General features: G+C 52.8%; 2 protein-coding genes across 3 annotated transcripts in view; one reads left to right on the top strand and one right to left on the bottom strand.

The window, feature by feature from the left end:
* Positions 1-10,443: 10,443 nt before the first annotated feature.
* Positions 10,444-16,855, bottom strand: YIPF6 (Yip1 domain family member 6). Its single transcript, XM_080553348.1, has 7 exons — positions 16,698-16,855; positions 15,669-15,797; positions 15,050-15,128; positions 14,607-14,649; positions 13,545-13,670; positions 13,276-13,433; positions 10,444-12,428 (listed from the first exon to the last, which is right to left on the bottom strand). The coding sequence occupies exons 1-7, from the start codon at positions 16,743-16,745 to the stop codon at positions 12,310-12,312; spliced, it is 702 nt and encodes a 233-aa protein (XP_080409474.1). The 5' UTR covers positions 16,746-16,855; the 3' UTR covers positions 10,444-12,309.
* Positions 16,856-17,286: 431 nt separating this feature from the next.
* OPHN1 (oligophrenin 1) overlaps positions 17,287-25,723 on the top strand; it is a 62,417-nt gene continuing 53,980 nt past the window's right edge. The window contains exon 1 of one of the 2 annotated variants that reach the window (XR_013938730.1): positions 17,287-17,642. Coding sequence is in view for 1 of the 2 variants with exons in the window: in XM_080553346.1 (XP_080409472.1) it covers positions 17,489-17,642 (154 nt within the window). In the remaining variant the exon portion in view is untranslated. The remainder of the gene's footprint in view (positions 17,643-25,723) is intronic. The other variant, XM_080553346.1, reaches the window with a different exon arrangement.

The raw sequence follows: 25,723 nt of genomic DNA, 5'->3' as shown, positions 1-25,723 counted from the left end.
CGTATGGCAAATGTATAGCGACAACAAGGGGCTGTGCTATGCGCAGGCAGACGGAGCGGACCCAGGGCACGGCCCTGCCCGCGGCCTGCACGAGGCCGCCCCACACCCAGGCACGAGGGGCCCTGAGGTCCCTCCCTCAGCCAGGCTGCTGAAACCAGAGCAGAACGGGGCAGAAAAAGCAGATAAACCTGCATGCTGCAGAAGTGAAAAACAACCGTGTGGGCAGGGAAAGGAAAGGGCTGAGGGGGCACGAGGGGTTCGGACCCGGCCTCCAGCCGGCCGGGTGCAGGAGGGACACGCACCCGCCGGTGCCTGCCTACATGTCTCCAACACCAAAACGCCCGTCGGCAAAAAGAGAACATCACAGGCAACAGGGACGCATTTGTCTTGCAGGCTTTCACGATTAAATGCCATTTGGTGAATTAGGTTTGACCGACTCATATTTTAGCACATAGCTCCAGGGACAGCTGTTGTCTCAGGAAGGCCCCAGCCACATTTCTGGCCAAGTTTGGGATTAATTAAGACGACTGAGGAATCTCTGTCAGGTGCAGCCCTGCTCCCTGTACAGCAGGGCAGCCTCTGCAAGTTTAACCCCCGCACGCTGAGGCCGCATCCAGCCTCCCCTCGCTCTCAGAGCGGGCACACCGACACGACCCCATGGGCACAGCCGCTCATGGAGCACAGCACCACACACATCATTCCCTGGAGGCAGCACCGCGGCTTTCCCAGGGCCTGGAGCCAGGTGAAAGATTCCCCCACGGCCGGGCGCCAGCACCCACGGGGGCACAGGGACGACAGGACCCGAGGGCCGTGCCTGGCTCCCCATCTGCCCCAGCACGCCTCCTCGCCAGCGCGCTGAGGATCAGGTGCGGTGGCTGGGAAGCGCTCCGGGCTCACCTCGGGCCCTTTCTTTAGGCCAGGAGTGGCACCGACAGGGGCAGGCGCTTCTCGCTCAGGGAAAGGAGCAGCACAGCAAGGGCCCGGCCCGTGCCCACCAGCCGCAGCCCCGAGAGGCATTTCCAGGCTGGACAGGAGCCACGCACACTGCTGCTAACCTTTGGGGATGCCAGAAAAACTCAAAGGACACTTCAGAACGCACTTCAGGCAAACACTTACGCACAAAAGCTTTATTATTTAACAGCAAATTCTTTTCTTCCCCCGGCCCCCTGTGGCCGCTGGGAACGTCCTGCCCTTGGACCCACGCTGCCAGCAGCGGGGCAGCTCCCCAGCACCACGCCGAGGGCTGGGCTGCGCTCTGCTGCCCTGGTCCACAGCAGGCCGAGAGCCAGAGGAGGAAAAGCAAAGGGGGAAGATGTAAGAGCGGAATTTCTGCCCTGACGGCTCTCAGACTGACACAGCAGCGCTGCTTTGACTCAGGGAAATGCCGGCCCGCAGCTCCGTGCGTGCTGTTCAGCCCCAGCGTGGTGAGGGACGGGGCTCCAGCGGCACTTCCAGCGAGAGCGACACAGACTTGTTTCTCTGACCCACACGCTTGGAAACATCCAAACTTTCACAGTCGGGTTACGAGGCTCTTAACAAAACATAACATCAAAACAAAGGCACCTTTCCTTCCCAAATTATAAAGATGCCTTGGGGCTGCTGCGCGTAAACCGTGTGCCAGGAGCGGGCCGGCTGCGGCCCCGTCTCGGCGCTGGCGCCTGGTTCCCAACGCCGCTGCAGCGCCCGCAGCCCCGGGAAGCGTCCCGGCGCAGGGCAGGCGGCCAGACCACACTGCTCACAGTGCGGGGTGCGAGCCTGCATTGTCTGGGGCTGCTGTCGCCGTTCCCGAAGAATTCAGAAGCCCTGAGAAAGAAAGAGGCAGCAACCACATCCCAGTTCTCAGATGCATTTGTTTGTTTCTTTAAAGGAGGACTGAATTATGGGGAGAGAGAGGTTTTAAATAAGTGTATGGTATAAATAATTGCACCAGCTGTTTATGATCCTGAGACAGCAACACAAAACACCAGAATAAGATTTGAAAAGAACCAGAAAGCACCATTCAAGTGAAATCCAGCAGTTCTTGCTGAGCTCTGAAATTTAGCCTGCCTTTTTCTGGTAGGACCGATGAGCTCACCACAGATCCCTGCCTCGCTCGGGGCGACAGCAGGGTTGCAGAAGCACGGAGGGACCAGCAGCAGCTCCTCTCCGCCCTTTCCACCGGGAGGAAGCGCAGCAGGCACAGACACCTCGGGGCACTCAGCTCTCGGTGGGAAGTCAAAGATAGGGCAGAACATCAAGGAAAGGGCTTCACACCCCTGGGGCTGTGTTAGGAACGCGAGCATCCCCGCCACGTCCCTCGGGACAGACCAGCACAGCAGCAGGGGGGCGGTAGCACCGCTGTGTCCATCCGCAGCCCCACCGCTCCCACACACCCATCGGCGCTGCTCGTGCCCCACGGCAGCAGCACGGCCTCACCAACGCTCCCGTGACCTTGCTCAGCCCCGGCCCAGCACCCCCCACTGCACAGGCTCCAGCATCCTCAAGCAGGCACTGTGCTGCCAGATTTCGCCCAGGGCAGGAGGACACCACCCAAAATCCTTCCCTCAGGGCAGGTCAGGTCAGCATCAACTACCACGGGAAAAGGCATTGGAGCCAAGGGTAACAGGAGAACGCTCGTTGAGCCAGCCTCAGCCTTCTCATTCCCCACTCCCAAAGGTGCAAGGAGCTTCAAAGAGCCGCCGGCCGTGGGAGGGGCAGGCACGGTGCAGGTGGACGGGATCAAGGGGATCCGGGATCCTTATCAGCCCGTTGCAGCCACGCGGCCCCTGCCCGGGATGTGGCTGTGTCACGGTGCCAGGCACGGGCAGGTCCCAGCCCACATCTGGCCCCAGCTGCCAGCAGCCGTGACAGCACGAGCCGTGACAGCACGAGCACACAGCGTGGAGCCACGGCTCCAGGACACGCTCAGGGGGAGGCAGGAGGCATGCTCAGCTCGGTCGAAGTGTGGGGTTTGTAGGGAGAGGGCAGGAGGTTTCAGTGCAACCTGGGTGCACCAGAGCCTCGTGGAACCAAGCGCGATCTGGCCAGAGCACTGGTGACACCTCAAGGATCATCCTGAGCACAACATGCCTGCCTCGAGCACAGGCTGCAAGCTCTGAGCCAGGACGGGCAGTCAGAAAGGCAACAGCAATGGCTGTAGTTTAAGCTTCAGCCTGAGATGGTGCGGGGGGCCTTAAAATGACTTGCAGGGACCCCAGGAATTACTCAGGAGCGAGAGGGACAACGCTGGTGCCCGCTGGCAGCTGCAGAAGGGGCGCTGCGCAGGACTAGCAGGAGCCCGCAGCAGGACACCTCGGAGCTCTCCTGCCCGCGTGGGCGCCGGGGCTGGCGCTGCTGGCCCCTGTGGCACCTTCCCACAGGGGATCGCAGAGCACTTCTCAAGTCTCATTAAATCTGCCAGCAGACAGCTAGTTTTGCTCTGCAAAAACAGAATAATAAAGTTAAAACCCTGATAATGGAATTGTTCAGGGCAAGAAAAAGAAACAGAGGCAACTCTGGGTAGGGATCTCTTATTTTTAAGCCTCATTACCCTGCAGGTTTTTCTTTGCAGCACCTGTCTTGATCGAACAAAGAACGAAGCAGAGCATATATGCACGTGTATACTTATTTTAACAGCAGGAGGACATGCCAGGTGCTAGAGAGGCTCAACCTGGTTTTGGAAATTACTTTTCAGAAGATTTCTTGGTCACTCCAAGGGTGGCTCATAGGAGCCCAATGCATCTGTGCAAACACAATGGTCGCGAGCCACAAGAGTGCAGGTGATGGGAGGCAGTGACAGCACCCGCAGCCACCACCTCTCTGAAGTGTCCGAGTTCTGACCGTGAAGGCACCTAAAAGGCAGACAAACTTACCAGCCAGCCGGGCCACGTCGCCGTTTGCCCAGGAGAAGGAGGGAAGACATCAGCCTCATCTTCCTCCCCGTCCAGGATGCCCTGCTCCCTCCTCAGCGCTGCCCAGAGCGACTCGAGCTGCCACGCAGCATCCATTTCACTCTCATCGAGCACATGCCTGTACTTTGCCTGAGAACGCGCATTAAAGGTCAGCACTTCATCACTTCGGGGCGATTCGTTCCCATTTATACTGTCCCCTCTGTGCCACCCATGACCCGCCGTGAGGCCGACACCACTCGGCCGGTGCCCGCAGGCTGTCCCGGGGACAGGATCAGCTGCGCAAGGTGAGGAGTCCTCCCCTGTGCACACGTAGTCGGGTTCCTCCCCGGGATCGTGCTGGCCGCTCCACGGACAGAAGAAGCTGTAGACACCTTCATCCTCCTCGTGAACTGAAGAGGGCAAGGCCAGGAACTCCTGCGGCTGGCCTGGAGCAGAAGGTGGCTTCGCTCCGTGTTCTGCGCTCTCCGTCTCCATTATCCATGGACAGAAATCTCCATCTGATGAAGGGAAACTGGCGATGCAGAAACGGCTTCACTTTGTTCTTCCCTAGTGAGAGCCACTTAGTAGAAGACAGTTACTTTACTCGTCTTATTTTTCCACAATCCCCATTTCCATTCCACCCAGTTAGATAGGGGTGTAACAGTATTTTCTCCAGACACATTCATACTTTACTCAGGTTGGATATTAAGAAAGATTTCTTCTCAGAAAGAGCGGTAAGGCACTGGAAAAGGTTGCCCAGGGAAGTGGTGGAGTCACCACCCCTGGAGGTGTTTTAGGAAAGGGCAGATGTCCCATGTGCTTAGGGATGTGGTTTAGTGGGCAATATTGGTGGCAGGCAGGCAGTTGGACCAGATGATCTTAGAGGTCTTTCCAACCATAACAATTCTGTGATTTCCTTGCTGCAACACCCAGCTTCTTCTCCAATCGTTTCAGACATTTCACTACTCTGTGAAGCCTGGCTAGCCTGTAAAGGTTAAAAAAAAAAAGTGCTTTAAAATATTCTGTGCACATTGGAACAGAACTAACTGGCAACACAGCAGCTCCCTGTATGTTGCCCTCTAATACACTTCCTGCAGGAGACGCTGCCTATGCAACTGCACTAGGACTGCCACTCAGCCTTCCCCATTTATTTTGTATTCATTTCTCTCAAAATAGGGAACTCCTGATACCCCTTTAGAGTGAGCTTGTTTTGCATATTATACTCTTTGCACTGCAAGCAACCCCGAGCTGGGGGAAGAAACGGGGTTTGGAGAGCTCTTGTTGAGGCAGGTTGGGCCTGGGTGCTGGCTGAAGCTGTTTCAGACCAGGACAAAGGAGATGTTACCTCTGGCCGCGTGTGATGGGCTGGGGCAATGCCCTCCACACATACAGGAGGAGTTGAGCAGAGACAGAGGGCAATTGCTCCATTCCCTCTCTCCAGTAGGGGTAAGCACTGGGAGAGCTCACCCCTGCCATGGCTGCTGCCCGCCTGCAGCTCTCCTACAGGAGGAAGCCTGCAGTCCCTGAGGCTCTTATTGACCTCCAGCCCCCTCCCTTCAGCCTGCGACACAAACAGCAGGCTTATCAGGACCAGAAGGCTGGGAAGCCCAGCCGTGTCGATGTGCCTGGCACAGCGAGGCCATAGCGAGCTGAACAAAACTGCCCCTGTTCGTTGTCCTGTGCAGCAGCGACTTTGAACTCTGAAATGCAGGCGCCGGGTGACAAGGTTCAAGGCAAATAACCGCTGAGAAAATAAAGCTTTACTTCCCACATTGGCAGGTAGAACTTCACAGCTTTTTATTCTCACTGGGACTGAGAACAAAATCTAGGAGAAACCCCGGAGACAAGCACACAGACAGCACGGCTCAGGCACTGCCTCCCGGACAAGGATGACAGCGGAGCAAGGCAGCGTCCCCGATTTCTGCCACAACCAGCAGCCGCACGCGTACAGCTCCCTACCACACCTTCCCATCTCTGCTGAGACACCTGCCTGCTGGCCATGGTTTGCCCAGTCCGGTCCCTTTTGCCACCCTGCAGCGGCAGCGAGTGCCCACAGAACAAAGTCTTGGCCCCCAGGCCCAGGGCACGGGGTCTTCCCCCGGGCCGAACACGAGCGACGTGAGGAGTTAGCAGCCTGAGGCTCGGCTCCAAGCTGCTGCAGCCATTTCTTCAGCCACCTGTCAGAAAGCCAAAGGTCAGAAGTTACGGTTTCACTCTGACAGCGGTCAGCGATCCCACCGGGACGTCTGCTCATCATTCCCTCGGTTGCTTCCTAGGCCATCCCCGTACCCCAGCTGCAACCCAGGGCCCTGGGGCGCGGGGCAGCACAGCCCGTCCCTTCCCAGCAGCGGCAAGTGAAGCGCGTGTGCACAGGCCAGGCTGTGCCCGCATTTAAGTTACGCTCTGCTTTCTGCCAGGCGTCCTCCTCTTCCCAGCAATGTGACAGGGAAGCCCCCACTGTCGGTGCGGGGGGAGCAACCACCTCTCTGCTCCGCGCACCAGCGAGAGACGAGGTGCGAGCTGCGACCAGGCCAGGGCGCTCCCAGGACAGCTCTGTCAGGGGCAACCGTTTGCTCCCAAGAGCAAAGCAAAATAAATTACAAAACACCGCTTCTGCAAAAGGTTCGTGTTTTTTTTTTTGACCCTTTTGATACCTTTGATAACATCTTTTAGTAATGTGCAAGGTGAGCTACTTGGATTACTCTCACATCGCTCCAAGAGCGAGACTGTCTTGAAATTTTCTACGCAGTTACATGAGGCCAGTTTTCAAACGCGAAGCACCTAATCAGCCCTGACTGCGAGTGTACAAAATGATCTTAAAATTTGCTCAGTGTTCCACCTAGCAATAACTTGGGAAAGGGTAAAAATGAATTGCTTTGAGCAATTGCTTCACAATTTGCAGAAGTGTAAAGGGCTAGCACGCTTCAGAGCATGAACATGTTAATTGAGTAATAGATGGAAATAGTCCAAAAGGTCTGAACAATCTCCTGTGCACAATCCTAACTGAAGTTAGACTAATGAACATGTTGATTATTTCCATCTTATGGGAAAAAGAGGCGCACTTAATCATTTCCTCGTTGCCACAGTAAATACTGTTGAAAGTAATCTTCTTGCTCAAAATTCAGTATTATAGAAAAGGCCAAGTAGGTGCAGACCCCATAGCGTAAACAGGTCAGGCACAAAATTAAGAGTCTTAACGTGCTGGTTACTTGGAACCTCAGCCTCAAGGAAATGAATTATAACTGCAAACGGCAGCTCTCATTAACCAGACAATAAAAAACAAAACAACAAAAAAAAACCAGGGCTGCCGCATTTCAAATCTCTGCCAATGGAGCAGAAATAGCCACAGGGTGGGGGAGATCGCTCCCTGTGCCGTGGCAGGATCCAGGATCCTGTCCCCCTGTCCCGAGGTGCCGGTGACCACCAGCATGCCCAGGCTGCGCCCAGCCAAGCAGGGAGCATCCAGTGCCCAGGCACGCAGCGAGCTAGGCACCCGCTGCTGCGTTACTTGGTGCCCCACCTGTGAGCACGGGGCATTTCCAGAACATATTGCAGAAAACGGGTAGCAAAGCGCCTGACGTGCTGCCACTGCCTTCAGCAGTGGTATTTCTGCAGCCAGCACACCCCAAAGGACAAAGTGCTCTTTGCGCCCCACAGGGCAGTGGAAGAGAACAGATGTACTTCACTTCACTGCCTCCAATTCCATTATTAGAAATATTTTTAAAGTGCTATTCATTTATCAGACTGCCTTCCCACCCCTCCGCTCCCTCTTTACCCTTAGTACCTTCATGTTTTAACGGCAGGGCTCAATGCTGGTAAGATCCACTTGGCAGACTCGTATCCGCGAGGTGGTTGCTGAGACCTCCCTCCCCGAAGCAGCCGGCAGCCTGAGGACTGCCTGCATCAATACTGATTTCGAGGCAAACCAGCTCAGCTGTTTTCATGTTTAGGGTCTGTGACCAGGCAGGAGTAGAGTTAAGCACGAGCGAACCAATGCCACCGCTCGGCACTGAGCAGCCCTGGCACACGCCTGACGCGTTTTGCCCTGGGCTCTGTACTGCAGCAGGAGGAAGCGGTGGGCAGGGACTTGGAGACTTTCACCCTTGCGTCTTGCTGGTGCTACCAGTGCACAGCTCCTCTCCTGTGCCCGGTCCCTAGAGAACCTGAGTGCTACTGACGCTTGGGCACATCTTGTCATCAACCCTTAGCGAGAATTGTTTTTCACTTCCCAGAATGCTGAAGTGCTGGATTCCCGGCAGCACCTCCGTGTGTAGGACGAAGGCTCAACGTGTACAGATAAAATGCTCTTTCTGGTCCTAGCTCCTAAAAAATATCCGTACAATTGGCTAAAACATAAGAGCATCGGGTATTTACATGCATCTATAATAGCAGCAGTTCTCTTGAGCAGAAGGAAGTAACGATTTACACCTTGCAGCAGTGCTCCTACCAGCTTCCATTAACTCACTGATGCACATGCACACAGTTCAAATGCTTAGAAAAATTCTGTAGGAGTAGAGAATTCAACTGTTTCCTACCCCACCTTCTTTCAATTCATTCCAGAGCCCCAGGCCACACAACGTGTCTTTCTTTGGACAAAGCATCCGCAGACAAGCGCTGCGCCCTGTCCACGCGGGCAGGCCCCGGGACGAGGCACTCCTTACCCGTTTTACAGGCCAGCACTGACGCTGGCTGCCAGCAGTACAGCGTACCTGGTACTTCTCGTCCACATATATGACTAACCCCTATGTTTTTCAGTGTTTTAATCTATAAATTTTGAAGTTAAAACAAATTACTTTCATTTTCATTGGGGTTAAAAAGATCAACATTAAATTCAGACTCGAACACATAACTTCAATTAACTGTATTAAAAACCTTAGTGTGAAAACAGCTTGGTTTATGCATCAGAAAACCATCCAGGTTCTACACAGAAAAGTTAAAGCACTTCATTAAATGTGAGACATTTTTTCTTCTTGCTGCCTTTCCAGCTCTAAACAAGAAGGAAGAGGCTTTCTTCCCCTTGGAAGGCCCGACGACGGAGTTACCACATACGCTTTAATGACAAATTAAATCTATGCTGTGGTTACAAGGATTACCTGCACGTGTTTCTGGAGGAATGCATTATGTAACTGCCTGAACAAGATCAAGTACCATTCAATGAGCAGGCACCCCCAGCTCCTGCACATAATGCCATTATTTTAAAGGAACATCACCAGCGTGAGTCCTGGGCAGTCTGCGAGTATCAATAAGCCCGAGGTACTTCACCTGCCTAAACCTGAAATGCTTCAGTCATGCTGCAATGCGCCCGTATCTGGCTTGCTTTGGGGACCAGCTGCTTGCTGAGGGACAAGCTGAGTCAGTAAAAACAGTGGCGGTACAGAACAGCAAAATTTGGCTGAGGAACAAATTATAGTTTTGGCTTCTAGATTTTTTGAAGTCACCTAAGACTTCAAGTCACACAATTTTCAATCAGATGCTCATTTCCACTGACGCTCATTGCTTGCTCTCTCTGCCTTTCCAAGCAATTATATTCTACTTATAAGAATGGCTAAGCTTTTCAGTAGATTAAAGATTTAAAGGCCAAGCCACTTTTAGTGAAAATATTCCAGAATCGATTAAAACAATTTCAATGATATTTCCACTCCACAGTTGTGGTGGGGAAATTACCTTTGACGAGATACACTGCATGCTTCTAATCACACTGGCATCGAGCACGTCTCTCAACGGTCGGTGAGCTACAGCAGCTAGGATTCCTGGCCAAGAACATCAGTGTCCTCTACTCTGCTAGAGCAAACTGTGATTAAAAACCCCCCATACTTAAGGGATAACTTTATTCAACTGGAGACACGGAAACTTAGGAAATCTAGTTTCCTACTTGCCTCCTGACAGCTAAAGCTTTATTTATGTCAGGTCTTTAGTGCTAAAAATCCACTTACACGTTTCACTGCTTTAGAAAATGATGGTTTCCACACTAATGGATTAGCCATGGGTTTTAAAATAATAATAAAAAAACTTCATTATATAACCAGTGTATTTCTGCATATTCTTCCAGATTTAGAATAACTCTTGACTAAAACCTCTAGTGACCAGCTGAAAAGTGAACCTAGTTAATATAAAAATGATTTCGTTCTCTTATATAAGCCAAGAGCAATATGTTACAGAACAAGCCACCATGAGACACAGCAAAGTCAAAGACAAATAAGATAAAAACTGGGGTTTTGTTTAATTCCTCTTCAAAATCCTTTTCCTTCTTTCCTAAAAAATCAAATCAATCAAATTCAATCAAGCGTTGCTCCAATTATCTTTCAGATACGATACCACATTAAGTCTCAAGACACACTGGATATTAAATACTGCAGAGATAGAATTCCAAGGATTTCTATAAAAGCATGGTTAAATTCTTGTGCTGAAATAGAAAAGATTTTTTCCTCAAAGAATTCAACCCACTAATCAATAGGTTTACTATCTTTCTACTTCCCTTGAATATTTCTTTTCATATTCACAAAGCCAAACTAATGTTTAAATGAATGAGAAACAGCACGCCTAAAAAAAAAAAAAAGAAAAAAGAAAAGTCACATTCCTTACCAGTAATAATTTAATGGATGTTTAAAAATTCCCCATTTCCATTTCATACCCAAGCATATGAAACACCAGAGCTCCCCTCGCAGCAGCTTAGAAGAGACACACGCTGAGGCGTAAGGGAGGCAGCAAGAACAGCTGCCAGCTTCACACACGCTCGCTGATGACTGTTCTGCCACCAACAAGGGTCCCTGCAGAGTAACTGATTTTTTCTTTTCCTCTCCTCCACGCTCCCAGAAATGCAAAAATGTACTTTTAGTCCACGCACTTAAAAGTTTCTATCCCAATTACCAAGTATTTATAGTGTTTATAGCAGAGACTTCATTTTTATATATAAATATAAATTACGTATATTTACACTTTAACAGGACCCACTTACACCAATTTCAGGTCTATTTGCATTACTACAGGAGAAAGGAAATCTGATACTCATTTTCAGAAAAAAAGAGCATTTTAACAGCAGTTTCTTCACCTCCAAGACATTCTAAAACTTCCCCCTTGGACTTCTTACTGAAAATAATGGGCAACATAAATAATTTCTGTACAATCTTCATCAACCAACTCTCCAGGTCTCAATCCCTATGCTGAAATATACATGACCCAATGGTATGCCTGCGTACGGTTCTCCAGGCAGGCAACATACACCTACCTACAGCACTAGACAATAAGCCTCCTCTCCTTTTATAAAAAGTACTAGAAAAAAAACTGTAGAAAAGTTTCTCACATTTCATTGTAAGTACAAAGAAACAATATGCAACTTTGCATGTGTTTACGTTGAAACACTGACCATGTAAACAACCAAATGAAAGTCACATATAATCAATAAAGAACGGAATTTGTAGGATACTCCCTAAGAGCCGCCACCTTCATCATGATTTATTTTCCTTCCTTCGACCCACTTTAAAACTTTTGGACTTAAGTCCTGTTTGGCGCGTTAGCATCCAAACATCATACATATCAAAACTTCAACTTCTCTTTTTTTTTTTTTAATATACATTACTTTGTACTCTCCAGACACTTAGTTTTCCATTTTCAATATTCAGAGCCAATACGATAGCCAAGTCCCTTTTCCGATTAGTCTTGACTGCTTCTTCAGAACTTTTAACTCTAGAGTGGCAAACAAAAGACTTGTAACTACCCAGTGTAAACACCGTCTCCCTTATTGGATGTATGGACTAGTCAGTGTAGCTGTGGTGTTGAAGGCATTTGGCTAAAACACCCTTGCCATGCAAAGTGGCTGAAACATAAATACAGAATACATTAATACGAGCAAAGACTGTTCCCTTCTGCCCTGCTCTAATTAGTAGGAAATTGGACCCAACTTATTTTTTGCTGCAATCTGATTTCAAAGTGAAAGCTCACAATCCTATGATGCACTGTATATACATTTCACCACTCTACAAGTGAAAAAGAACAGGAGTCAAACACATTCTTCCTTACCAACACGTAACAGCGATGAACTTCTATTATTTCATAAGGCATATTCATCTCCAGCGAGAATCCAAGCATAAGCAAGAATTCTGCCAAGTCGTGCGATCCTATAGCTTCACCTAACAAACTTCTTGAAGTTCCAAGATCTCCCCCTCTATTCCTCAGGCAGAACAATCCCTGTCACAGTGTGCATTTTTTATTCAACACAACTAAAGGGGAGGGCTAATTAAAAAAATAACCAGCAGCTGGACTTCAGTATCTCTCAAGAAGAGGAACACACAAATGACCAATTTTGCAGTTCTCCGGCTTTATCCCATAACCTGCTTTTTTACACCATCTCTCTCTATAAATTAATAAGAGATAAAGCCAACGATTAACTGCAGTGTTCATGAAAAACTTGCAGTCCGTATCACAAGTCTCTTCTGATCTGGCATCACTGAGGTGTAAAGGTGAGAATCATCCAGCTGATAACGAAGTAGAAGAGGAAGATAGGGTACACAACAAGAGCTTTGCGGTTTGGAGGCTGACTGTCTGCCAGGAAAGCCGTAGATGCTGGTGACAAAGGAAAAGAACAATACTTGAAATGTGAACAACATAAAACTAAAAGAGAAAGATCCACTGCAGATGTTAACAAGCTTGAATTAGTATCTTGATTGCAATTAAGTTCAGGGACAGAAAATGGTAACTCATTGTTCAATAACAATGGTCTCTAATTGTAAGTTAAAACTAAGATTAATTTATTTATTACATAGAAAAACAGATGCTGATTAACACTGTGCAATAAGATTCAGACTTGTACATTAGGGACAGGAGAAATAATGCAAATGCACCTGTACCAGACTAGTGATTTTTAAATGGTATTTATAACATAGGTCACGGAATAAAATACCTAGTAGTCTCACGTGAAGTTTAATACGAAATTATCATCCTCCCTTCAAGGGCCATTTGTATATGACCACAAAAATCAAGAGGAGCATAGGCAAATGGAAGGCAAAGGCAGAAATTCTTTACTAGGAGGGTGGTGAGGCACTGGCACAGGCTGCCCAGAGGAGCTGTGGGTGCCCCATCCCTGGAGGTGTTCAAGGCCGGGCTGGATGGGGCTTTGAGCAGCCTGATCTGGTGGGAGGCGTCCCTGCCCGCAGCAGGGGGGCTGGAGTTAGATGATCTTTAAGGTCTCTTCCAACCCAAACCGTTCTGTGATTCTGTGAAATGCTGATCGCCTGCCAACACAAGGACTGGAAGAACTATTTCTGCAGTACTGCAGCAGCCCAGAAAACACCTCAAGCTACAACAATCCTTTATTTACAACAACCCTTGCTTTATTCAGCAAAACGCAATCTCTCTTTAAGCACCGCACTACTCAGCGTGCACAACAGCGTTACAACACAAACACACTTACCTAACGTTGACCAACCAAACATAGCCATTACTACGATGAGACGAACAATGAAGCTGATGGTCCCAGAACCTGCTAGCAGCACCAGCCTGCACACCAGCATCGCTACTGTCAGGGGCAGGACACAGTAACCCAGAACGCACAGGCTCTGAAAAAAAGATCTGGAGAGGAGGGTGAGAAATGGGAAAAAAAAAAAAAGCAGTCAGATCAAAACATCACTGAAAATTTCATAAACTGGAGCATTCTGACTGCTCCTATACGCCAGCACTCACATAGTTCCTCCAAGCAGCTTTGAGTTTAGTGTGATGACGACTGCACCAAACCAGATGATGACAAAGACTTCAGCAAACTGCGGCCCTCCGTCTTCTTTACTATCTGCTGATCCACCCTGAAGCATCCTGTTGTAGGTAACGGATATAAGGAGTTAATTCCAATTTATGACTAAGTTTTTGCAAACTTGGAGTAGGTGACAATAGGAAGCTGCGATGTCAGTTCCTAGCTAGGCTGAAGACCGATTATTTTTCATCTGCTTTCTTATTTTTGGTATCCTGAATTTTGTATAGGAAAGGAAAAGGACTGTTCCCCAATAGAGGGCACTTTGGTTCATTTGTGTACTTGTTCTGAGGAGTGTGCACGTATACACAGGAGAATAAAACCATAGACAACAGACAAGATGACAAAAATTAAACTACTGAGAGTTTGGTAATCTCTCAAAGACGGCACTGCATGAGGTATGCCTTAAGGTAAGATTGTAATGACAGGACAGAAACAACACAAGGCCTGGAAAGATAAGCACACATAGATCTGAAAACCTAAATTACACCGTCTGTTTCTGATAAAGCTTTAACAACATTTTACTCAGTGTACAGAAAACATTTAGTATGTAGGAGCCATAGCCATCTCCCATCTATGAACTGCTAGAACAAGCTTTTTTTTTTTTTTCTCCATCAGTCCTCCAGGGCACACAGCATGCACACAGCAGTTCTCAGACGTAGGTTTTGACCGACGGATTAGGGTCAAAGAAGTCGTCCAAATGTGTTAGCATCAAGAATGATCAGAATCAGAATACTTTTCAGTAAAATTCTTAAGACAGGGTGAGGGAGGGCTCACTCTTAAATCCTAAATTTAAAGATAGGAGGTCCTAAGGGGCTTCAGGTGTTCAAAGTACATTTTATAAGAAAACCTACAAAGACAGTGTTTGTAGAAGACCAAAGCTGCATCAGAAGAACTCGATCTCAACACATGTAAAAGGAAATTCCAAAATTCTTATTTCCCTGGTGTCAAAGACTAAAACAAACAAAAACAATAAAAATCCACTTCTTATCAGTACTTACAGCGCAAGTGAGACACAAAGCACCAAAGGGCCCCAAAGATCCCCTGTAGATAGAGAAAAAAACAAACATAAACATCATAGAATGACGCCCAATTGTTATCAAAGTAATAAAGCACCCTCTTCCAACTCCCAGTGTATTATCTTCCTCATACCTGCTTACAATTCTCTTGTTTAGCATCTTACACCATATCCTGTACGTAACTTATTCAAAGCCTGCTAACCATTAAAGCTACTTGTCCTACATACTCCGACACACGTTCCACTTTAAAAGAGCTCTGATAACCCTCTGATTTTTCACTCCTGCTATTCAGCGTTCTACAATAGAGAGAACACAGAACAGACACTTCTGAATCCCTCCTGTTCCACTGATCTCTTCCTTTCCCAGCACACACAGCATGTTGGCAAAGCACCTGCTCAAAATCTTGAACATCAGCTTATACGTACAGTCTCTGAGGAGCGCGCTACTCTTTTTCGGATACATGACGTGGACAAATTTCTTCCCAACAGCCTTTAGATCTCTCATCTGAAATAAAGAAGTAACTTTAATTTGCCTTTTCATAAAAGTTACAGATCTCAACCAAACGTAGAAAGATAAAAAGTAAAGCAGTATCGATGGTAAATCAAGACAGGATCCAACACAAAAATTTCTGTAGCATCCTCTGCAACGAACAATGCTGTATTTCCTACATTCCTTAACGACCACAGGTGTTTTATATACTCTAACAATACACAATTAAGAAAAATAATTTGTTTGCTCCCCTAAGAAAATTAATTAAAAATCCTGTTAGTCGGGACAGTTTTCTCCCACGTTCCACGTGAGGTCTTTACACTTGCACAGATTTTGAGATCAGAGAAACTTTGAGGCTGCAATTCAAATGTTTTATGACCCATGAGAACTGATTTTACACATATAGTTCTAAAAAAAGAAGAAAATAAATAAAACTTTCTTAGACGTATAAATCAAGCAGAGTTATGCGAAAATACAGAGTTGCATAGCAGATGGCCAAAGAGATCAGGAAAACACACGTTTTACTACAAACAGAAGCAGGGAATACAAACTTACAATAGTATCCCTAACAGGTTCATCCAGCGTGGAGTAATCTTCGTCAGGGGAGTGAGACCCGACAGGAACAGAGATCTCCCCTTCCACCGGAATGTCTTCCGATATTGACACATCTGCGAGGCCTGCAAACTAAGCACATGGCAAAGCCTTTAGAATGAAAAAAATACAAACCGACTGTTTCAACTGTTGGATTCAAGACATACAAACCAACAGTACAAGTTGTTCAAGGGTTTTTCAGCTGGGTCTGTGATGAAAGCAACCGCTCAGAGCTTTAATACGCAACATAAATACTCTTTTAAATACTAAGATCAACAACAGAGCCGAGCCACTGTCTGCTTGATTTAAACGGCTCAGCCTAACAAGGCGCTCGGTCGGGTGCGTAGCTACACACAAGCAGTGCGTTTCTGTTCACAGGCTGCCAGTAGCCTGCTTTTCTCTTCTATTTAAACACCGACAGCTGAACGAAACGCAAAACTTGTACTTTTTAGACAACGCAATGCCAAGCAGCCACGTAGCCACCGCACCGTATCCCTGTAACGGGGCCAAAGGAGCGGCAACCCCCGAGGAAGCTCAGACACCGCCGGCAGCAGGCCGGGCCGGCGCTGGGGGCCGGCGGGAGCCGCCTGCCCGGCCGTGCCGTGGCGGCGCTGCCTGGCGCGGAGCCCCACCGCCGGCCGGAGCGAGCCACCAGCCGCAGCCCGCTCTAAGGCGACCCCCGCGCGGGCGGGGCGGCAGCGGGTGCGCGGGGCCGTGTCCGGCCGGGACAGCCGGCACTCAGCGCGCCCCAGCCCCCGGCCCCGGCCCCGGCCCTTCCTGCCCGCCCCAGGGCCGGGGCCTGCTTCGGACAGAGCCGAGGGCCGCGCACCGACCGGCCCTGCCCTGCCCTGCCCTGCCCGGCCCGGCCCGGCCCGGCCCGGCCCAACCCGAGCGCAGCCCGGCCCCTGTGCCGCGGCCCCCCGGAGCCCCCCGGAGCCCCCCGAGCCCCCCGGAGCCCCCCGAGCCCCCCGCCCGGAGCACCCCCGCCCTCACCAGCGGCCCCGCGGCCGCCCCGGCCCCGCCGCCCTCCGCCGCCGCCATCTTGGCCGCCGAGGCGACGTGGAGCCGGGGCGACGTCAGCAGCGCGCGGCGGGCCCCGCGCGTCACGCGCCGCCGGCGTCCGTGGCAACGGGAGGGGCGGGGGGGGGGGGAGGACCCGGCCGGCAGGGGGCGGCCGCGGGGCTGCGGGGGTCCGGGGCCCGTTTGTGCCCCGCACCGCGGCCGTGCCCGGGGCAGGCCGGAGCCCCGCGCTGCCCGCTCCGGGACCGGGGCAGCCCCGCGGGCAGGCTCGGGGCCCCCGCGCACAAGCCGGGGAACAAAGCCGGTAACAGGAGCGAAGTCGGCGCGGGGGCGGCTGCCAGGGGGCGGCGCGGTGACCCCTCGGGGCCCAGCCCGAGCGGCCGGGCCGGGCCGGGCCGCCCCGCAGCGCCCCCGGCCCGCAGCAGCGCCCCGGGCACCCCCGCGCCAGGGCGGGGCCGGCTGCGGGCGGTCCCCGAGGCCGGGCGGTGCCGGCCGCCCCCCGGCGGGCCCGGACCCCCGCCCGCAGCGGGACTACATCTCCCAGCCCGCCGCCGCCCGGAAGCGGGGGTCGCGCTGCGGGGCCGCGGCGGCTCCGGGGGCGGCTCCCGGCTCGGCTCGGCTGGGCCCGGCCCGGCGGGGCGCGGCGCTCCCTCGGCGGGCGGGGCAGGGCCGGGGCAGGGCCGGGGCAGGGCCGCAGCGCTCCCGTCCCCTCCCTCCGTCCCTGCGCCTCGCCGGCCGGCGCCCGGGAGCGGCGCGGGGCAGCCATGGGGCACCCGCCGCTGGAGTTCAGCGACTGCTACCTGGACAGCCCCGACTTCCGAGAGCGCCTCAAGTGCTACGAGCAGGAGCTGGAGCGCACCAACAAGTTCATCAAGGACGTGATCAAGGACGGCAACGCGCTCATCGCCGCCATCAGGAGTGAGTGGGGGTCCCCGGGGGTGCGGGGGGCCCCGGGGTGCGGCGCTCCCTGCCCTGCCAGCCGCGCACGCTGCGCGGGGCTCGGCAGCCTCCGGGGTGCTGCGGCTGGCTCGGCTTTTCCAGGGCGCTGCAGAAAGCTCCCTTTGCCGGCGTTTGATCCCGCAGGGCCGTTTCGGGAGGGTTTGTGCCGTGCCCTGCCCCACGGCGGCTGTGGGCAGCGCAGCGCAGCCCCTGCGCGCCCCCCCGCCGCCCGCCGCCCGCTCCCGCGGCCGCCCCCGGGCCCGCAGCGCTGGCACACCGCGGGCGGCAGCGGTGCCGGCGGGAGGGCGAGCACGGCGGTGGGTGTCCCGGGCTGGGGCACGGCCCGCTGCCGGGACCGCAGCTGGAAGTGGGCTTCCTGCGCGAGCGCTGCCTCCGCGGGCGCCGGGGCAGCGGCCGCTCGGTGCGCTGCGGGCTCGCGGGCACCGCGGTTGCTCGGGGGCAGCAGTGCCGCGCCCGGGGAAGGCGCCCCGCCGGCTGCGCTCACCGCAGAGCGCCTGGAGCGGGGCGGGGGGCGGCACCGCTCGCCTCTTCGCCACGGGTCTTCCCTGGGATGGCCCGCTGCTGGGATGAGGGGCGGCAGACCAGAGGCACCCTGCAGTTCGTCGTCTTGTCCGTTTTTTCCCCTTTTTGTTCCCCTTCTTTTTAAATAACGATGAGAATTTTATCCACCTAAGTGCAGACTTCAGGGGTGACTTTAAGGGGGTCGCTTGTTCGGAAGCGTGTTAAATATGGCCAGAAATGATAGCGCAAGATCTATAAGTGCTGTGCTTGCATCGGACCAAGTGAAGACAAAAAAAAATATCTGCAGTGCAAGGTCTGCTCATATGCTGCTTTTCTCATCAGCTCGTTGATTTCTAGTTGGTATTAATAGGTTTAGATGCTGCCCTTTTGTTAAGAGCTTCCTTGTTATCAAGGCCATGACTGGAATAGCCTGTGTTTCCCCATCTGGAAAACAGCGATGACAAAAGCTAGTGTGACTGAAACAGCAGACGCTGCTGGGCTGCAAGATGCTGATCTTCTGCAAAAGAAATCCCCAAATCTCTGCTTGGTCCAAGGGGAAAAAAATAAAAAAATAAAAAGGATTTCAAATAGCCTCTTTGTTAATGTAAATATGTTGCTCTTTCCTAATTGCTTTGGTCAAAACAGTTTCCCTTTTTAATGTTTATAAGCCCTCGTGCGAGCTCGCTGGGTACCCGCCGCGCTGGGATTTTGCTGGCTCAGCAGACCCTTCCCACCAAACTGGCTGGCGACGGAGGAAGGGAAGAAGTGGGAAGAAGCCGCGTTCACCAGATGGCACGGTTTACCCCCCAGAACTCAGGAAACCTGAAATTTCTTGCCTGCAATGATGTGGGCGTGTTCTTGTTTTGTCTTTCAGGCTGAAGCTGAGCAAGCAGGCGCAGGAAGCGCTCCAGCCCGCTGGGGACAGGCTGGGAGGGTGCCAGGGTGCTGCCCACCCACCGGTGGGCTCGTCCGACCCCTGTGGCTCCCACCTCATCCGTGGTAGCTGGGGGCTTGCAAAAATACTGGTGTCTTCCCCTCGGAATCCTGTCCGCGTAGGGCTGTAGTTAGGACTCTGGGGCCAGGAGCTGTCTCGTTGCCTAAGCACCCTAGGTTCATTAAGTCCCACTTCCCGGTGAGGGGTGATTCAGCCCTGCTCCTTGGTGGAGCTGTGGGATGCCTCCCTCAGCAGCAGGGAGGCAAAGGTAATGGCAGCCCTACCGGGAGAGAGAGAGAGAGTTCTTCGTTAAGGGTAAAGCGTTCATTAGGGTGATTGCTCTCATTAGACCTGTTACCTGAAGACTCAGAGTTGTGAGGTTTTTGTCCCGGAGCTCATTAGCAGTCACCACGGACTCACAATTAGTATTTACAGGAGAACACAACAGGTTTTCGCTTGTCTGTAGTCGACAGTCGCCATTAACATTTTAAAAATAAAGTGGCTGTTAGGGTGGGGTTGAAGTAAAGTTTGGGAGAGAACTTGCGAGGGAGGCGGAGCGATGTGCGAGGGTCTCAGGCTGCTAAAACCGAGCCGCAGACGATGCCGATCCAGAGGCAGTGACCTTCGCGTTGCGCGTTTCCCTGGGCGAGGCACGCTGTCGCTGAAACCCCTGGCCAGACTGATCAGGGCATTGGTTCACCGACCGGAGTACAGAGCTCAGGGGACCTGCAAGGTTCATGTTGTCTGGTTGGTCTGATTAGCGAATACGGTGGAACAAGATTTAAAGCAGCTCAATCCCCTGCTTTGCGCGCAGACTCGTGGAAGTGCCGAGCTCCTGCTGCCCCTGGCTGGCAGGCTGTCCTGCCGGACGCCGTGGTGGGAGCCGCAGACCAAGAGGCCCGGGCGCGATGCAGTCTGCCTGGGCGCCAGCACGCGCGTCCTCGTGAATTTGAGGACTCGTTAGCGTTAGGTCAGAGGTTGGACTCGGAGATCTTGGAGGTCTCTTCCAACCTCGGTGATTCTGTGAATTACCCGAGCGCGGCAGCGTCCGCGCGGCGTACCAAGAAAAGTGCGGTTCCCCACGGTGGGGAAAGGGCCTGCTGCGCCTCTGCGTGATCTGCTGGGAACAGTCCACGTTTAGGCTCAAAAACCTGTTGGTTTTGAAAGTTAGAGCTGTCTCAAGCTACCTGTTGGGCAAGAAAACCTAGCGGCAACCTACCGGCTGGGCAGGAGCGTTCTAGCAGAATCTCTAGAGGCTAACGCAGAAAGCAAACAAACCGAAACAAAAGCTACCCTACTTGGTGGCACTTCAACGCTAGCAGCACAAGCCAGCCCCCCAGCACCTCTCTGATAAGCGCTATTTCAGTGACTTCCATTTGAAGATATTTGGAGGGCCTCTGACTTTTTTTTTGTAGCACGTTTGCCGGTAGGTCGATTCACTGCTACTGTATTTGTAGCTGATTAATAGGTGACCTCGAGCGCAAATTCTTAAACAAGTCCTTCAAGTACTTGCAGGACTTGTTTAAGAACAGGCTTGAGAATGCATGCGGTGCCCTTGGAGGAGGGCAGCCCTGTGCCGGCCGGCAGCGGTGCTCGCGGTGTCCCTCGCGGTGTCCCTCGCGGTGTCCCTCGCGGTGTCCCTCGCGGTGTCCCTCGTGCCACCCTGCCTGTGCGGGCAGCGCCGAGGCGGCCGGTGGCCCCGCGCGGCTCCGCGAGCGGCCGGTGCTGCAGCGCTTCGCTGGGAGCATGGCGCGGGCTGACATCTGTGCGAGCGCTGTGCTCGCTGAGCTCCTCCAGCCTCTCGAGGGATTCAGAGAAGTCAGGTGGTGGTTTTCCCAGCCAGGTCTGATGTGTTACCTGCCGAAATAACCAGAACAGCACGCGGCTCTCCTGAGCGCCGTGCGGCTGCCCGCGTCCCGATGCGTGCTCCCGCGCGTTGCCTCCCTTGTAAGGGCTTTGTTCTCGACTGAAAAACCCGCGGCTGACTGCGCGTAGGGCACCGTGAGGTGACTGAGTGGAAGATTGTGCCAAGTGAGAAACAGAACTGACTAAAGCAAAGATAAATATTGTTCACTTGTATTAAGCTTGGGCTTAGAAGTCAAAGATAGCAAATGAAAAGGTTACTTCAAGACAGAAATAGGAGTGGTTTTTGTTGCAAAGTTGGCCGTATCCCTTCCTTTTCGTGCCAAAAGCGCTCAGAGTCGCTGGAAGAGCCAAGTGACCGCGTTACTCCTATACGTTGCCCTGCTGCCGCCGGAGGTGGGCCTCGACCGCGGCCCTGCCGGGGCTGCCGTGGGGCTGGGGCTGCCTCAGCCCCCGGGAAGTGCCGGGGCCGCGCTGAGCCCCGGCGCGAGGTACGGGGCAGGTCGGAAGGGAGCAAAGCTCAGGTGCGCGGTGCCTGCGCTCACCTCTCTTGAGGGAGGGCTGACGTGGCAGGCTCAAAGTGCAGTCGCTTTTCTTCCAGGCTTAAAAGGCAAAGAAAGGTGTTGAGGCTGCCTGTTGTACGGCACCGTGCGCCTGTCTGCCCTGGACTGGCAGTCGCTACTACCCACCTGACAAATCGTGTCTGGTCCTTCTGAAATCTTACGGTTTCTTGAAAATCAGCAAGCAGCCTGCGTGCTTGAGGCAGCAAACGAGTGTGCTAGGATGCAGGTGACTAGGCAGCATCGTAGTCGTCGTAAGAATGGGTTATTTATGTCATTTTCTTTCTGTGGCTCAATACGCTCTTTTATTTGGGGGGGGATCTCTTCTTTTTCCTGCATTCTGCTGTGTGTGCTTATCTGTGCAAAAACATCTACTTTCCCCCGGTCTTTGATCCTCTCCTGCAATTATCTATCAAATGGAGCTCGATAAATATCAGGTAGAGGCTGTTTTTACTAATGTGTGAGTGCTACAGTGGTTTAAGCTAGCTTTTGAAGCTGGAAGAGCTTTGAGTTCTCATGCCTATGTTGCATAAGTGCTTTTGAACTCTGTTTCTGTGTGGCGTAAAGTTGTGCAGATTGCTTGGGAATTTGCATGCCGGTTAATCAGCTTCTCCAGGCAGCGTAAGCTTTTATCCTGGAAGGGCAGCGCTACGAACGAATGTGCAGAGGTGTCCGTGCCTGCAGAGCACGCAGGCGTCAGTAACAGAAGAGACTGGATGGGCTTTTCTCTGCAGAGGGTGGTTACTCGCGGGGAAGGCCCTGCCTTCGTCCGCTTCCCCTGGCAGCCGCCGCAGGGCTGTGCGGGCAGGGTCGCCGCTCGGCGCGGGGCTCTGCAGCCGCCAGCGCTGCTCTCGACACATTATGGTGCTGCCATCAGGGACGGTGCTTGAGGATTCAGTGCTTTGGAGTGCAGAAAGCAGCGTGTCAAGAAAATGTAATATTTTAATGAGATTAAAGCAGCCCTGCGGCGGTCTGTCGGATTCTTGCAGAAAACCCATGTGCTATTTCATGCACAGTCTGTAGACAAAGACTTGAATCCGTAGCGATAAGGTTTCTGGCTGTTGGTACAGTGCTTTAGATCCAGATGCTGGGTTTTGCCCGTGTGCGAACAAAGCCAAAGCTCTCTGGAAAAGGGAGGAAGAGGAAGGAGCTCTGTCCCACGCGTGCCCCTCGCCTGCTGCCGCATGAAACGCGGGAGCTCTCCGGGCAAACATTAGCTCTGCGCTCCACAGAGCTGGGCATCGAGGAGCTCGCATTTAAAACTCTCCTGTTGCACAAAGACAGCTTAGTTGTGAGCCAGCATATGGCACGTTAACGAAGATGTGCACAGAAACCGTCCGTGTGGGTGCACAGAGCCCTTCTGTCTCGCGGAAAGCCGCTCGTTGAGCTGCCCAGTGTGCTCGGGGGAGCCCGGAGCCCAGCCAGGATGTGTGTAAACAGCCTCCGATGCCACCGGTCAGGCAAGAGCGGGGAGACTGCTCCTGCGTCCAGGATCGCGGTACAGCTGCCACCGAACCCATCCAGCTTGTTAAAAACTGCTCTGTTCTCCTCTCTCCCCCGCTTGTCTCCTTGCACTTCCATGGGCCTCGAGCAGCAGTCAGCACCTGGAACGGGTGCAGGATCAGACCAGGCTCCCAAAGCAGGGAAGCAACAGCTTAGGGGCGCGTTATCGGGAAGAACACACACAGCTTACTTGCTGCTTCCTGAGATCTTCTTTGGCTGTGAGCGCTGCAGGGCGCCTGTCTGCAGCCGCCCAAACTGGGGCTGGGTGGGTTCAGCGGGCTGTCCAGACCCTCTGCCTCGCTGCTGGCCTTGGAAATTGAGGGAGTCTGAGAAAGCTTCACAGAGAATAAAGAGAGGCCCCAATCTGCCGGCTGTCCCTCTGAGCTGTCACTAAGTCTCCTGAAGAGAGCTGCCGTGGGAAGCCCCCAGCTGAAGGGACACCTTCCCCCTTTTTCCTGGAGCGGACTACAGTACAGCAGTTAGTGTTAAGCCGTTTCTGGACTTTAGTGGGGGAAAAATGACTTGCTGGAAAATACATCACTCTCCTGTAGCAATAACGTCTGCCTGCGTTTCTCCGCTCCTCACTTGTCTTCTCCGTCCTTGCTGTGGGTTTCCTCCAGCTACGGCTGGTCAGATGCTCGCTGACACGTGCAGAAAATTCCTTCCTTCCTTGCTGGGTTATCGTAGCCACTGCTTTCCGACACTTGTCCTGGTCCTTACAGGAGGGTTTTCAGAATCATGTGTAGTTACTGTAGATATCTTTAATTTTTTTCTCCTAATTTCTCAGCTCTCATTGTCTGAAAAGACAGCAGACCAACTTAAAAGCAATAGATCGTTTAGGGGACATGTTGTATAGACCTAGACACCTCCTAGACTTAAACCACATACATCTTCAAATTCAGGGTGTCAAGGACGTGCTAATTTTGCCAAGAACCGTTGATTTCCTGCATGTTTCTCCTCTCCAAGGAGAAGCGTGCAGTAATACAATGCAAGTCTTACGGCTTTGAAGAGAGCCACGTGCTCCTGAGCATGGCTGCGCCGCGGGGCTGGCGGTTTGTGCTGTCCGGGTGCAGGGTGGCAGCAGGAGCGCCTGGCGGCACGCACACAGACCCTGGGAGGCGCAGAGCCCGCAGAGTAACTGCATGGCTGCGTGTGGGAGAGACCACAGCGTCCTGCGGTAGTGGTATCAAACCACGCCGTTTACAGAAGTGGTGATGGAAGTGCTTTGGCTTTGGGGTTACCGACAGAATTGGATGTGCGTAAAGATACCCAACAAACGTGATTCCTTTCTCTGAAAAATCATATGGCATTTTTTTCTGGGTGCCTATCTCTGCCTTTCTGGGAGTGAGAACTCAAAATCCCCACACCCTAGAGCACTTCTGGAGCAGTGCTCAACTTGCAAAATACTTTCTGTGTCTTTATGTCAACACAGCAGACTTGAGCTCACGTGCCACTGACAGTTCTCCCCGTTGAGCTTTTCCACTCCCGTGGAGCATGCTTGGGACAGGTGGAAGAGGGGAGTCTCCCTGCAGCCCAGCGGGCGGTGAAGACGCTCATTTTCCTGGGCGTTCGGCACTGTGCACAGAACTGAAGGTCCCAAGGTGGCACAAAGCTAAAACAGATGTGCCTTAACCAGAAACTGAAAAACAAACAAACAAAACAAAGCGGGTCACCCCCCAAAACCTAATCTTCAGATGCAGACAGGAAGGAAAAGGAGCCTGCACAGTATCTGCGCGCTCCAGTTGCGAGGCATATCTTCCCCTTGTTCCGGGGCTCACTGCTGTGCGTTTGTTGGATGTCGTTCCTGGCTGGATGCAGCTCGCTGCCCCGCGTGCCGGCGCTGCCCTGCCTGGCCGCGTGGCTGGAGCCGCTGGCCGCTGCTGTGCCCGGCGGCAGGACGGCTTCGTGTCGGCTCCTGCCCCCGGCAAGGGCTGGATCCCGGTCACGTCCTGGTGGCCTGCGCAAGGGGTGCTCAGGTCAGGGTTTGGAGATGGGAGGCGCCGGGCAGGGCTTTTGTCTGAAGCCGCTTCCTGCCTGCCCCGCTGCAGCAGGTGCCAGCCCCTTCTCCGTGCCCACCCAGGTGCTGCTGGAGCGTGCTGCGGTGCAGCACTTGGCCAGCTTACAACAAACCAACGTGCATTGTTTCGTGGGGGCATTTTCCAGCCTGGGTCCGCGCCCTGAGCCGCTTCCCAGCGTGGTGCCACAGATGGCCATGGCCCTGCGGAGAAGCAGTGCCCATGGTGGCAGGGAGCGCAGCCGGCGGGCGCGGAGCTGTCTGCCCGCACGGGAATCGCATCGGGGCGCACGGCTGTCTCGTGAGAGCTCGGCTGCCTGCATCGTCACGACGGGCAAGATCACAAAATTGAAGGGTTTTGATGTGTTTCTGTATTTTTTCTTCCGCTGCACGAGACATGCATGCAGCTTTTCATCCATCTTCTGTTGCCTTTCTTGGCTCCTTCCCTGGAAGGATGTGGGTGTTATCCATGTTTTGTAACGTGCCTCAAAGTCCATGGGCTCGCAGCAGCGCTGCTGCTGACTAAAGAGTTTCCTCTTGAGTCACCGTATGAAGACTCAGCTTTTCTGGCTTTTTTCTTGAGAAATTTTTTGAATATTTCAGTTATTAATTCTGTTGGTAGCATGTTGGTAACTACAGATGTGGCCTCCCCATTCACCCGCAG

Source organism: Anser brachyrhynchus (genome assembly GCF_964034855.1).
Source record: "Anser brachyrhynchus genome assembly, chromosome: 13".
Lineage (NCBI taxonomy): Eukaryota > Metazoa > Chordata > Aves > Anseriformes > Anatidae > Anser > Anser brachyrhynchus.
Note: the sequence above shows the minus strand (reverse complement) of the source record. Positions and strands in the feature narration are given on the sequence as shown.